General features: G+C 42.4%; 1 protein-coding gene across 1 annotated transcript; it reads right to left on the reverse strand.

Moving 5' to 3' along the window:
• Positions 1-901: 901 nt before the first annotated feature.
• On the reverse strand, positions 902-11,889 carry LOC128846096 (olfactory receptor 1009-like). Its single transcript, XM_054045170.1, is given in 3 exon segments — positions 902-1,317; positions 1,320-1,848; positions 11,281-11,889. Coding segments are annotated over 3 exon segments (1,554 nt in total).
• Between the last annotated feature and the right edge of the window lie 3,076 nt (positions 11,890-14,965).

A 14,965-nucleotide genomic window follows, 5' to 3' on the forward strand; every position in this document is an offset into this window, starting at 1 on the left:
CAGTTTGGTGCTTAACTCCCAATGGTTTCAATGAGAGTTAAGTATCTAACTCACCTAAGCATTTTTGCAAATTCCACCAGATACCTATTTTAAGGTACGTAAACACCTTTATAAACCTTTAGTCTCGCTGGGCCCCAGTTTCTCTTTGTGAAAGGGGGATAAGAGCACTTCCCCACCTCAGACACATGTTGTGAGGATAAATGCCTTCAAGACTGAGTTGCTCAGATGATGGGGGCCATATCTGTACCTAAGATAGTTAACCAAGCTAGAAATCACCTCAAGAAGTTTTGAACCCCTCAGCTGCATTGTCTGCGGCGACTTCCTGTTGAAGAGCTGAACGAGCTTATGACATGTGAACAAAGTAAGTGTCATCACACCTCTCAACATTGGTAAGAATAATTATGTCTGTTTTACTGGTAAGTAGCCAGAAAGAGGTTAATTTAGCCAAGATTTCCAGAACTGGCTTCTCATATTGTCATTTTCAGCAGAGTTGAGTGCCCGCAACTATGAAGTCAATGGTTCAGTACCTCTGGAAGCCAGGCCCCTAAAGAACCTCAAGCTAGGCACCCAGTTTCTGAGGCACTAAAAGACAGGCACTATTTTTTTTAAATCTACAGATATGTAAAAGGTCAAGCTATATGTGCACCAGGGTCCCTTTTAGCCTTAAATCTAAGGGTCACATATTCAGCTGGTGTAAACTGGTAGAGCTCTCTAGCCTTCCCCCATTTGCAACTGCTGGCCCCATTAATCTGTGAAGCATAAGGGGAGCAGAACCTAGGGTTCCTGACTGGGACTCCTAGCTCCAGCAATACTAGATTGAACTCCCTTCTTTAGACCTGCTCTGCTCCAGCAAATGGTGGTGAGAACTCTCTTTGTGAGCTCACTGTACCTGGGACTCTATTTAGTTCATTGGAAAAAGCCTCTTCCCCATCATCCTCCCCAGACCCTCTTTCACGTCCTTGTTCCTCAGGCTGTAGATGAGGGGATTTAGCATGGGGATCACCAGGGTGTAGAACACGGACACCATTTTGCTCTGGTTTGGAGTGGATATAGCAGCTGGCTGGGCATAGATGAAGAAGACCGTCCCATAGAAGAGACTCACAGCCATCATATGGGAGGCGCAGGTGGAGAAGGCTTTATACCTACCCTCCGCAGAGCGGGTCTTGAGGATGGTGGAAAGGATGTAGGCATAGGAAGTAAATATTGCCACTGTGGTGATGACTATGATGACATTGCAGAGTGCAAACATCACAACCTCATTTACGTATGTGTCAGTGACCGAGGCCTTCATGACAGCGGGGACGTCACAGAAGAAGTGGTTATTTGGCTGCTCCCACAGAACCGCAACCGGAAGGAGAAGCTAGTCTGTATCACTCCATTGGCACAGCCGCAGGTGTAGGATGCAGCCACCAGTTGCTGGCAAGACTTCCTGGACATCATAATGGGGTAGAGGAGTGGGTAACAGATGGCAATGAAGCGGTCATAGGCCATGACAGCCAAGAGAAACCCTTCAGTAGTGATGAAGAGGGAAAACAACAGCAACTGGGCCATGCATCCTGTGTAAGAAATAGTCTGGTTCTGGGTGAAGAAGCTGGCCAGGGCTTTGGGGGCAATTACAGAGGAGTAGCACAGGTCCAAGAAGGACAAGTTCCTGAGGAAAAAGTACATGGGAGTGTGGAGATGGGTGTCGGCACTAATGATGGCGATCATACCACTGTTGCCCACCAGGGTGGTGACATACAGTACTAAGAAGACCACAAAGAGGATGATTTGAAGCTCTGGATGGTCTCTGAATCCTTCCAGGATGAACTCAGACACCGCAGTGCAGTTTTCCATAGCAGTTGCTTGCTTTGGTTAAAGGGAACAAACACAATTAAAAGGGATCAATAATGGCTATTGAGGTAACACATTAACCCCTTAGTGATCTCTGATTTCCATCCTCAACTAGTGGGCAGAAGAGCTGACCGAAGTTTTTCATTTGCTTCTTCTTTTGGAAATCTGGCCCTATAAACTCCCAACACCCCTGTGAGATAGGAAAGTATTATCCCCATTTTACAGATGGAAAACTGAGGTGCAGGTAAATTGAGTGATTTGCCCAGCAGGATCTCTGGTGGACCGAGGATCTGAACCTATTCTAAGTCTCATTCTTCTGTTCTCTGGAAAATCCTTTTGTTCAGCTTTGCAAACACAATGGGACCTTCAGGACTGTCCTCCTGGTTGGAGGGGCAGGTGGTCAGACTCATGATTGTAATACACTGGTATCGTAGTGCTTTGTCATGTGCGAGGGACCAAGGAAGCTACTCAACCATGCACATGATAATAGTAGTACTAGTATCATGTATCTTCTTCTCAGATACTAAGGTCCAAACCCTTTACTCTTCCCTGTGACTGTCCCAGAGGAACCAGTGTCTCTCCAATGCCATTAGCATTTGGTGCTGCAACTCATGAGATTTGCAGTCCTGAAGCTGAAGTAACGGTTGTGGAATGGATTCTCAGCTATCAGGTGGTCTTCTGCTGCCCTATTGGCTAGTGAGGAAGATTTTTTGCACTATGCAGAGATGTCCAGCAGGCAGTTTCCAGAATCTGGGATCATATCAGCAGTACTGGTCCCTGGCATTGTGATAACTAATGCTGCAAATCCATGTTCTGTCAATACTTTAACCAAGTGTGCCATCACAATAATTCCCTCCCTCAACCTTAACATTTGTTCCGAGGGCAGGCGGAAAGTTAATATCCACTGAATAACATGGCATTGGCAAATTCCATTCCTGAAGGATTAGTTGGATACAAAATCTCTGGTTCTGTACAAGAAGGAGACCAAAGAAAGGGTAGGCCCACCAGTCAGCGAGGAGGGAAAGACAATAACTGAAAATACAGCACTGACCAAAGTCAGATAAATGTTTTTTTTCTTTCAGTTTTTGCCAGAAAGGTTAGTAGTGATTGGATGACTAACATAGTGAACATCAGTATAAATGGAGTAGGATCTGAGGCTAAAATAGGGAAAGAACAAGTTGAAAATTACTTAGAAATCGTCAAGTCGGCAGAACTTGATGAAATACATCCTAGAACACTTAAGGAACTGGCTGAAGAGATCTCTGAGCTGTTCGTGATTGCCTTTGAAAACTAGTGGAGGATGGGAGAGATCCCAGAGGACTGGAAAAGAGCAAAGATAGTACCTATCTATAAAAAGGGGAATAAGGACAACCCAGGCAATTATAACTTAACTTTAGTATCCAAAAAGCAAACAATCAAGCAATCACACTGTAAGCATCTAGACTATAATAAGGTGATAAGTAACTGTCAACAGTCAAGAACAAATCATTTCAAATCAACCTAATATCCTTCCTTGACAGAGTAACAAGCCTTGCAGATAGCAGGGAAGCAGTAGATATATAGATTTCAACTTTAGAAAGGCTTTTGATACTGTCTGACATGATCTTCTCATAAACAAACTAGGGAAACATAGCTTTTACAAACCTACTATAAGGTGAGTGCACAACTGCTTGTAAATCCATACTCAGAGAGCAGTTATCAAGGGTTCACCATGAAGCTGGAAGGGCATATCGAGTGGGGTCCTTCAGAGACTTGTCCTGGGTCCAATTCTATTCAATATCCTCATAAATTATTTGGATAATAGCATAGACCGTACACAGAGGTTGTGCATGATACCAAGCTGGGAGGGGGTTGCAAGCACTTCGGAGGACAGGACTGGAATTCAAAATGAGCTTGATAAACTGGAGAAATGATCTGAAATAAATAGGATGAAATTCAGTAAGAACAAACACAAAGTACTACACTTATGAAAGAACAATCAATTACACGAATACAAAATGGGAAATGACTGCCTAGGAAGGAGTACTGCAGAAAAGGATCTGGGGGTTATAGTGGATCACAAACTAAATATGAGTCCACAATGTAATACAGTTGCGAAAAATAAAGTGAACATCATTCTGGGATGTATTAGCAGGAGTGTGGCAAGCAAGACACAAGAAGTAATTCTTCTATTCTATTCCATGCTGACAAAGTCTCAACTGGAGTATTGTGTCCAGTTCTGGGCACCACACTTTGGGAAAGATGTGGACAAATTGGAGAAGGTCCAGAGGAGAGAAAAAAATGATAAAAGGTTTAGAAAACATGACCTATGAGGAAAGATGGAAAAAAAATGGGTTTGTTTAGTCTGGAGAAGACTGAGGAGGGACATAAATCGTCAAGTATGTAAAAGGTTATTATGAAGAGGAGGGTGATAAATTGTACTCCTTAACCACTGAGGACAAGACAAGAAGTAATGGTCTTAAATTACAGCATGGGTAATTTAGGTTAGATATTAGGAAAAGCTTCCTGTTAGGGTAGTTAATCATTAGAACAAATTACTTAGGGAGGATGGGGAATCTCCATCATTGGAATTTTTTTAAAAAACAGATTAGACAAACACCTCTATGGTATGGTCTAGATAATACTTAGTCCTGCCACAGTGCAGTGGACTGGACTAAGTGACCTATCGAGATCCTTTCCAGTCCAACATTTCTGTGATTCTATAATTCTGGATGGGATTTTCAAAAGAGCCTAAGGGAGTTAGGCACCCAATTCCTATTAGATTCTATGAGAGTTTGGCATATAATTCCTTTAGGATCCATTGAAAATCTCAATTGTTTCAGGCTACAATCATGACAAATATATGGAGCATATTGATGACATACCTGTGTCAAACCTGAATGTTTGGTATGGGAAGAACTTGTAGAATACTTTCCTATGAAAACATTTTTTGAAAAAGAAACGAAAACAAAAACATGAGTGGTATTGCAAACCCAAAGGCAAAGGTTGGGCTAGTGCTGGTCAAAAATTTGAGCATGGAACATTTTATTTTATTCTATATTATATTTTGAGTTATAATATAAAATAAATGAGTTGAAACTAGAACACAATTTTTCCATTGTATTGAAACAGAACATTTTGATTGGCCAGATTTCTTTTTTCAATTTCATTTTGTGGGAAATTTCATTTTTTTTTCTTTTTGTTCCAATTTGGAAGGAAAATAAATTTTGAAATGTCGGCATTTCTCATAGAAGGGAGTTTCTGAGTTTCAAACTGCTCTAGGCTGGGTTTTTCAAAGAGACTGAGGGAATTACAAGCCCAAATCATACTGAAATTCTGTGATGGATGGGTAAATAACGGTATTAGGTTCTCTTGCACCAAAGCCAAAATGTTTGCTGATCAGAATTTATTTTCATAACACTAGGGATATATCCAGAAAGATCCAGCACCCTGAATTGGGTGTATCTACCTCCAAAAGTAAAGAAATCCCTTCAACCTGAAGGCAAAATTGTAGGGCTACATGTAGTATAGTACTGCCAATGTCATCTCCTAACATTAAACAGAATAGAATATTTTATAGGAAAGTAAAAAGTGCAGTGATACAATATGAGCACAAGAGGAGTTCACACAGGGATGCTGTAAAGTCAGCAGAGTGGATTAAATGCTGGCATATAGATAGATAGATAGATAGATAGATAGATAGATATGGCAGAAAAAAAGATCATTGCAGTGGTTCTGTACCTGTCAATACCCAGAGTAGCTGAACTTACCTGGAGAAGAAGAAGAAAATGTCCCTGCTAAGTCTGGTGGTGGTTGTGGGGTTGCTACTGTTGATGATAAAATAAAATACATCTGCAAACTGCTGAAGGATTCATGCTGGTATCACAGACTCATCTTTATATGTGGTTTTGTGAACCTCTGGGGTAGGATATTCCCAGAAACATTGCATGCTTGTAGGCAATGTCTGGCACCAAAAGATAGGATGCATTTTATTAAGTGGAAGTTTTCCTAGGAGTATATTACACATATCCCAGTGCTGGACTCAGACTTTTCACAAAGTTTGCTTCTTTATCATGCTCCTCAAATTTAGGAAGCAAATTGGGGGCTGATTTGGGATATAGTGTACCAAAAGTAACTGTCTATTCTGTTGAAAGTTCTTTTTCTTCAGGGACATACATATTTTTCCTCCAATCACATCTATCTATCTATCTATCTGAGCAGGTCAACATTTTCTGTATGGAAATGTTTCCCTGATGCAAAATCTGTTTTTATAATAACTGGCATTCCCATGAAAAAATTCCAGCATTTGAGAGAGTGGAGAAAACCTACTTTCTCATATTTTATGCTTGCCTCCTATTTTTTTTCCAGTGGGAAAATAGGAAGAAAGTGTCAGAAAGTAGCTTTTTCAAACATTTTTCTTTAAAAAAAAAAATATTCCCATGGGAATACCAGAATTTTTTGACAGGAAAATTTCAAAAGGGAATTTTCTTAGGAAACATTCCCCATATTCTGCTTTGATCTATCTATCTACACAACTAGCTCAGAGCATTAATATATTCGTTATCCCTACTCCAGGATCTCAGAAGGAATGAAGAGTAGACACCAGCCAGAATTCATTCTCCTGAATTCTTCCATCTGTCTGGTGGCCTCTGCTCTATTTCCTCACCTTCCTGCTCCTCTGCCTCATCGCCATGCTGGGAAATCTCCTTTTCCTCACCATCTCTGCCTCCCCATGAATCTGCACCCCCGTGCTCCCTCCACATTTTCGGGTTAATGTCAGGCTCTCTGATGCAAAGCTTCAGGCCTGACCAATCTCCCAATTCATAGATTCTAAGACCAGAAGGCATCATTTTGACCATTTACTCTGACATTCTGCATAACACAGGCCATAGGGCAAACTATAATGTTTTGACTGGCGTTTTCAAGTGGATCTATGGGAGATTGTGCCCAGATCCCATTGACTTGCAGAAGGAAATGGACATTTTGTCCCATAGTCTTCTTAAGAATCCTACCCTTAATGACCAAATTTTATGCACTCCTTGCCTACGTGTGTTATGATGCTTACGGTTGGGCTGTGAGAAGATTGAACCTGGCACCTGTGGCCCTAAAAGTATGAGACTCTATTGTGTGAGCTAAAGGTTTTATAACTGAAGTAGCAGACTCATAACCCCTACCCATGGGCTAATCACTAGCATGGGACAGTGAGGCTCTCTGGTTTATTTGGGTTACATGCTACCATTGGCTGAGGGAGCTCAGTCTACATCTCAGAAATGAACAAGCAATTTAAGTTTCCTCTCCAGGACATGAACAAAACCACCACCCCAAGGCAAATTATGTGCATAGATTGACCACTGAATCTATAAACATGAGTCCCTACTGCTGTACCTAGAGAAAGGTGACAAAGGTGTAGCGGACATACATTTATTGGAATGTATCTGTCACTAGATGGTGACAAAGTACCACATTATGGTAGCATGAGTTACAGGTAGAACTGGCTGGGAAATGATGGCTTTCTCATGGAAAATTTTCAACTTTGAAAAACCTAATACCTAAAAATTTGGCCAAAATTCCATTTTTTTTTGGCTGAAAAGTTTTCTGCCAAAAGTGTTTTGGTTTTGGACCTCCTCCATAATGCAGGCCATAGGATAAACCATAATATTTGTGACTGGCTTTTTCAACAGGGTCTAAGTGAGATCGGTGCTCAACGCTCATTGACTTTTAGAGGGGAAATGGATATCTCACCCTCTTTGAAAATCCCAGCCTTAATAACAAATTTTTCCCACTCCCTGCATGCTTAATACCCATGGCTGGGCCATTTAAGCATGCCATTCGCAGCAAGGGTTACAGGTGGAACACATAGGAAAATGGTGGTTTTTCCATGGAAATTTTTGACTTTTCTTTGAAAAACTAAAACTAAAACTTTGGCCATAAATTCATTTTTGATTAAAAGGTTTTCAGACAAAAGTTTTGGGTTTTTTTTTTTATTATTATTATTTTCTATTATTAAAACAAATATTAAAAACTTTATCTTTCTTAACAAAAACCTGATTTCCCCAAACCTCAATTGTCCACCAAACACAATTCCCATGGAAAATTCCAATCATCCTTAGAGCCCCCATAGCCCATTACACTTACATGAAAAGCTGGGTGCAACTCCACTCAGAGGTGCTGCCCCCCTGTGGTTGGAGGGAAGTGTCTCTCCAATGGGGCAACTCCTTGTGGCTGTGTCTGGGGAATCAGTTTTGGTTCAGTTTGGCACTGCCTTCTATGATTTACTCATCCTGTGGGCTGTAGTCCACGAAAGCTTATGCTCTAATAAATTTGTTAGTCTCTAAGGTGCCACAAGTACTCCTGTTCTTCATCCTGCTGCCTCTCTCCATCTCTCTGAATCAGAATGCTCTCTTTCTTCATTACTCAGCCATCCGACTAGGTCACTATATACCCCCCCACACACCTTCCAGGATATCAGAATCCTTCCAGACCAGATTTCTGGTTGGCATCTCCCACAATCCTGTGTCCAGTGGCTGGTAGGGAAACCTGGGCCTGCTCCAGGTTCCAGCCCAGGGACCCTAGAGTCAGCAGCCAAACTCTGCATGATCTCAAAACTTGCTGCTCTTTCCTTGGGCTGCTTCCTACTGTGTCTCCCGCAGGCTTTCTTCTCCACCTTTCTGGGTAAACCCTTCCATCAGGGCCAGGATCCCAGGGGTTCTCTCTCCACTTTTTCCTCCTTTTCCCTTTCCAAGCCCAGAGAGTGACTTCCGGCTTCCACATTGCAGCCCCTTTCTGCTGTACACTTCCTGGTTTTAGTCCTTAGCCAGCTTCTCCCCCCGCTGGGCTTTATCAGCCATTGGTCCTTTTCAGTCAAGCTAGACTCTCTACCAGATGCAGCCTATAATGTTAATTGGCCCTATCTGTGTCACCTTAACCCCTTCCAGGCTGGTGTGGAGTAAACAACCCATCACAGGCTGAACCAAAAATTAGAAAAACATATGGGATGGGGGAGGGTGTGTGTGATGAGGTCTGATTCACCACTGTGGCACCTCCTACTGGCTGTCTAGGGAATTAGCTTTGTGACCTCTTCTAGTGGTAACTCACCCACTGTCACCTCTGCTCCTGGACCCATGTCACTTCAAGGACTGCAGCATCCTTTTCAGGACTCAGCCTCCAGCTGTGTCACAGTCTGTTCTCCCCCATTCCAGGGGACAGTATTGCAGTCCCTCAGTCCAGCCACTTCCTCAGTGGCAAGTGGGGGTGGACGGGACCCAGGTCCACCCACTAGTCTGGGTTCCAGCCCAGAGACCTTGTAGATGACCACCACTTGCTGCGTTCCCTCCAGCTCCTCAGTTCATTTCCCTAGACCACTTCCCCACAGCCTCCAGCACCTTCTTCACCATTAAGCCTGCCAGTCTTAGCAGCTATCCAGGAGCCCTCTCTAGCTTCCCCAGTCCCTGCTGGCAGCACTGCTCTGTCCCGGGTGCTGGCACTCCATCCTCCTACTAGGAGCCTGATCTTCCCTCCTCAAGCTCCAGGCAGCTACTGAAACTGCTCTGACCTGCAGATTTTCTTATATGGGCCAGCCCTGCCCTGATTAGCTGCTCCTCACAGCAGCTCTCTAATTGGCTACCTCCTGCACAGCCTCCCTAGGGCTCTATTACCCTTTATGGGCCAATGTGGGGCAGATACCCCATCACAGGGTGTCTTGATCTGAAACAAACTATTTTTCCAATTTTTCAGTGAAGCAAACAAGTAAAAAAATAATTTTGGGGGGGTTGAATAAAACATTTGCTTTGAAACAACTTGAAATGTTTCATTCTGGGGGGTTTGTACCTTTTATTTTAAAGTAAAACTACAGCAACATTCTAAACAAAAAGGCACTTTTTAATTGAAATATTGAAACATTTCTCTTAAAATATTGAAACTGTTTCAGGTTTTTTTCTGATTTTATTTTATTTGGACTGTAGCATTTTGGTGAATTTGACCTACATTCATGAAATGTTTTGGTCAAGCAGAATGTACATTTTTGGGCTGAAAACTTTTGACCAGCTGTACCCATGAGCTTGTTCTCTCTGTTACACTTTTCATTTCCTGCTATACAGAGTTCCTTTCTCCTCTGGACTTCTACACAATTTTTAAGTCAAGATTGGATGTTTTTATAAAAGGTGATCTCTAGGATTTATTGTGGGGAAGTTCTATGGCCTATGTTTTACAGGAGGCCAGACTAGATAATCACAGTTGACCCTTCTAGTCTTGGAATCTACAAATCTATAAACCAGAGATGGGTTTGAACTGAAAATTGTGGACAAAGATTATGAATATCCCCAAAGGTGTTTGGCACCCATCTGCCATTGAGTGACAAAGAGAATTGGGCCCCTGATTTCTTAGGCTACTTTGAAAATCATCATCACAGAGAACAAAGATCTTCAATTTGAACTGAAAACAAGAACATAAGAATGGCCATACTGCGTCAGACCATAGGTCCATTTAGTCCAGTATCCTGTCTTCTGACAGTGGCCAATGCCAGGTGCCTCAGAGGGAATGAACAGAATGGGCAATCATCGTTTGTCACCCATTCCAAACTTCTGGCAAACAGCATCAGAATGATATTTTCAAAAGTGTTTTCTGTTGGCCTAAATCTGCCCCCATTGAAGTCAAAGGTAAAATATTCATTGACTACAACATTGAGTGTTCCTGAAAATCTTACCTTAACCCCTTAGGAAAATATCATGGTGTTTAGCAACTGGAGCCAGAGAGTAAAGGAGATATGACACCACACACACACTCACACACTAAGCCAGGCAACTAAATTTGGGTTCAGCATTTATCAAGTAGTTGAGCAATTTGAACGCAGATTTCAAACACTTCCTATGGCTCAAGGGTGTTTGGATCCAGTTTTCCAAATCTGTGCATTTCTAAACAAATAGATAAAAATGTGAAAAATAACATAAACACAGAGAGGATTGATTTATTACAGTTTTTAAAAAATCATTCTTCTAGTGTCATAGGACAGTATTGGGCGTGAGATAGATAGATAGATAGATAGATAGATTGGTATATTGGAAGGACTTATTGTTCAACTAATCTATCTAAGGATTATTTAACTCAATATTCATAGAAAAGATTCATTTCAAAAATAATTATGCAGCCTATGGTTCTTCTCAAAGCTTCTTTCACATCCTTGTTCCTTAGGCTGTAGATGAAGGGATTCAACATGGGGATGACCAGGGTATAAAACACAGACACCACTTTACCCTGATCTGGGGAGGATAATGAACTTGGCTGGGCATACATGAAGGAAACAGTCCCGTAAAATAAACTTACAGCTACTATGTGGGAGGTGCAGGTGGAGAAGGTCTTGTGCCTGCCCACGGCACAGCGAGTCTGGAGGACAGCAGAGATGATATAGGCATAAGAGACAAGAATGATCAGGGCAGTGCTCACTATGATGATGCCCGATAAGGCAAACATCACCATTTGATTGATGTATGTGTCGGTGCATGAGAGGGTTAGCAGGGGTGGAACATCACAGAAGAAGTGATCGATCTCATTAGAGCCACAGAAGTGAAGAGTAAAGGTGAAGCCTGTTTGCACCATGGCGTTCATGCTGCCACAGAGATAGGACCCCACCACCAGTTGAATGCAGACTGGCTTGGACATGGTGGTGGGATACAGGAGTGGGTTGCAGATGGCGGTGTATCGATCGTATGCCATGGCTGTCAGGATGAATGTCTCAGTAGTGACAAAGAGAGCAAAGAAGAAGAATTGGGTGGCACATCCCCTGTAGGAAATGGTTTTGGTGTCTGTTAGAAAGCTCACCATGGCTCTGGGGGCAATGACAGAGGAGTAGCAGAGGTCTAAGAGTGACAGATTCATGAGGAGGAAGTACATGGGGGTGTGAAGGCGAGAGTTGGCTGTAATGATGAGGACCAGGATGGTGTTTCCTAGCACAGTTATTATGTAAATCACCAAGAACATCACAAAAGGGACCACCTGGAGCCCTGGACCTCTTCCAAACCCCAGAAGGATGAATTCCATCACTGCAGTGTGATTCGCATCTCTCCCTGGCTCCGCCGCTGACATTTCCTTTGGAAAAGTGATGAGATAAAGATTAAAGAAGAACCGATGGGTACTAGATAGATTGCAGCAAGTGACAGGTCCGAGTGGATTGATCCTTATTAAAGTCGAGCACAAGGCTCCTATTGGTTTTGATAACAGTGGGCAGAACCCTTGGAAAGCTAGTTAAATATATACTGAACCATCCTTGAGAAATTCTGTGTGAATTTTAACCTTTCTGCAGTAAAGCAAAAAATTATTACATTTCCCATATGATAATGATTCATGAAAGTGGACTTTGGGCTTTGCCCATATAGCAAAATTCTGATAATCCCATAACCCATATGGATACCTTCTCCCATTGAAATCCATGTGATTCCCCTGTGAATGAAGGGGATTTTACCCACTTCCTTCATGAGTGTGTAACAATGCCCGTGTCCGAGCATTACTCAACATGAGTCAAGGTAGTGGAACGTCACCCTTGAGCCACAGATTCATATATCTTAAAGCCAGAAGAGAGCAAGATGCGCATCTATTATGACCTCCTGCCCAATAACTTCTATCTGAACTAGAGCATATCTCTGCCCAGGCCACAGTAATTACTCAAAAGGATGTGTCAATGGATGTATCAGATTGCTTCTCATCAACTCCAACACATGCACCCCATCCAAATACCAGCATTAACAATTAACCTGTAAATACAGTCATCAGATCAGTCCTGCTGGGTGATTTCTTTGAATGTCATTGAGTTTCTAGCAAGCAGTCTGCTTGCCCTTCTAAAAGATCTGCTCTAGCTTAAACAGATGTGGGAGTCACTGGGTGGGGTTCTCTGCTGTGTGCTACCCAGGAGTTCAGATTAAATGATCGTAAAAGTCTCTTCTGGCCTTAAAATCTATGAATTGATAGAACAAAACAATTTTTTCCTGTAAAATAGGTGCAATTTAAAAGCTGCAATACTGGAATTTCAAGGCTGACATACTGGTTTAATGATTCCTCTAGACTAGGGTTCAAACTAGAGCCTAAATGCAACATTAGATTGGCTCCTGTTATTTGTACTGGCCCCCTGCATGGGGTGAATTTCACCTGTATAGAATTACAAATCTTAAATTGCTCACTAAAAGCTACTTTAAAAGAATGTTATGAAGATTGCATTGATGTAGGATTTTGCAGCAGATCCTGCCTCTGCAAAATCCTACCTCAATGCCTCAAAGTGATGCAGCAGTGACCCTGGCTTCTCTGACAGCGAGGATAGTGGAGAGTATTCTTCAGTAGGTTCAACCATGCTATTAAGGTGTCAGACTACCAACCCAGGGAGAGGAGAGCTGTCCTCCTACTTGAGGTTGGGTGCTAGCTAAGTTGAGGAGGTAAACGCGCCACTGACAGCATAGCCAGTGGGTGGATGAAGAAGTGGCTAAAACAATATGAATAAATGGGCCCCAGCTCCTTGTTCACTCCTTGATCTGTTATACAACAGGGGTGGGGAGTTCAGTTGATAAGAGGCTGTTAAGAATCTCAGGGTCCAGAAAAAGGACTGCCCTCTCAGCATGCACCTATAACTGCAGGACACTGATAAGAGACGATTTGATCAACCATCTAATGGAGGAGAAGGCAAGGACAGTCTACAACATCTTTGGTCTCTGCAAAACATGATGAAGAAAGGAGTGGAGAGACGAAAGTACCATCATGTTGGGAAAAGGAGAAAGCACGAGAACTGTTGGAGGAATTGGCTTCATCATTAACAAGGAATGGTCTTCAAAAATCATCTCATGCAAGTTCAAGTCATCACACATCAGGGTGCTACACCTCCAGCTGAACAAGAAATGCACCCTCAAGATTATTCAGATCTATGCTCCCACAAGCACAAGTGAAGATGATGATATGGAAGAATTCTATCAGGAGCTTGAGGAAACCCTTGCTCAAAAATCCACATATACGATCGCAATGGGAGATTTGAATGTCAAAGTTGGAAGAGGGAAAGAAGGTGAAAAGTTCATTGGAAGGTATGGCATCGGTGAACAGAATCCACAAGGAGAGCGACTGGAAACTCTGGTGGAGATGAAAGAAATGTTCATTGGTAACACCTGGTTTAAGAAGAAGGCCAAGAGGAGGTGGACATGGATCATGCCCAATGCAAAGAACAAAAATTAGATTGACTATATTCTAATTAATAAGTGGAGCATTGTACAACACATCTCAGTAGTACCGTCATTAAACACCAGTAGTGACCATTGCTTGCTCAGAGTAAGGCTCAACTTCAATGAAAAGGTGGAAAAGAAAGCGCTACAGATGGCATATCAGAGACAGCGGCCAAAAATATTTGACAAGGCAATCTTGAAAGTGAACATTTCCAAGGAAGACTGGAGTCTTATAGATAACTGCAATGATCAATTGAGGTAATGAGTAATATTAGCCAAGAAAGAAAGACTGAAAAGAGCAAAGGGAAGAATCTCAGAGGAAATGTAGTACTTGCTAAAGAGGCAAAATGATGGTGCAAGCTTGAGTACTCCCTCCTTTGCAAGTTGATAAGAAGAAGACTAAAGGAGGACTTCAAGAAGTACCAAAATGAAAGGCTCTTAAAAACAGCTGAAGATCACAGACGCCTCAAAAAATGCAAAAGGGAATTGACACTGTATGGGTCAACAATAATGGCACTGAAGAACAGGGACGGAAAACCAGTAATTGACAGAATAGGAATGGAAGCGGTCTGCAAAGATTTCTACACCGAATTGTTTGCGTCTCAGATAAATGTCCGAGTACCAACACTTCAACAGACCAATGAGCATGTACCTCCCAGTCCTTGTCAGTGAAGTTCAACATGCAGTTCACCAAATGAAGGAAGGAAGGAAAATCCCCAGGTAAAGATAGACTGGCAATCGAAATGATAAGAGCTGGAGGCCAAGACCTCTGGGAAACCCTTGCTCAGAGGTTTAGCCATTACTTGGAAATGCAGAAGATGCCATCTAGCTGGAAGGAGTCCAACACCATTCTGCTTTACAAGAAGGGTGATCGTGAAGATCTAAAGAACTATTGTCCAGTATGCCTGCTCTCTCATGTCTACAATCTGCTCACCAAAATAATAAACCGACTCTTGCAGAGTCTGGAC

This window comes from Malaclemys terrapin, chromosome 12 (genome assembly GCF_027887155.1).
Source record: "Malaclemys terrapin pileata isolate rMalTer1 chromosome 12, rMalTer1.hap1, whole genome shotgun sequence".
NCBI classification, from domain to species: domain Eukaryota; kingdom Metazoa; phylum Chordata; order Testudines; family Emydidae; genus Malaclemys; species Malaclemys terrapin.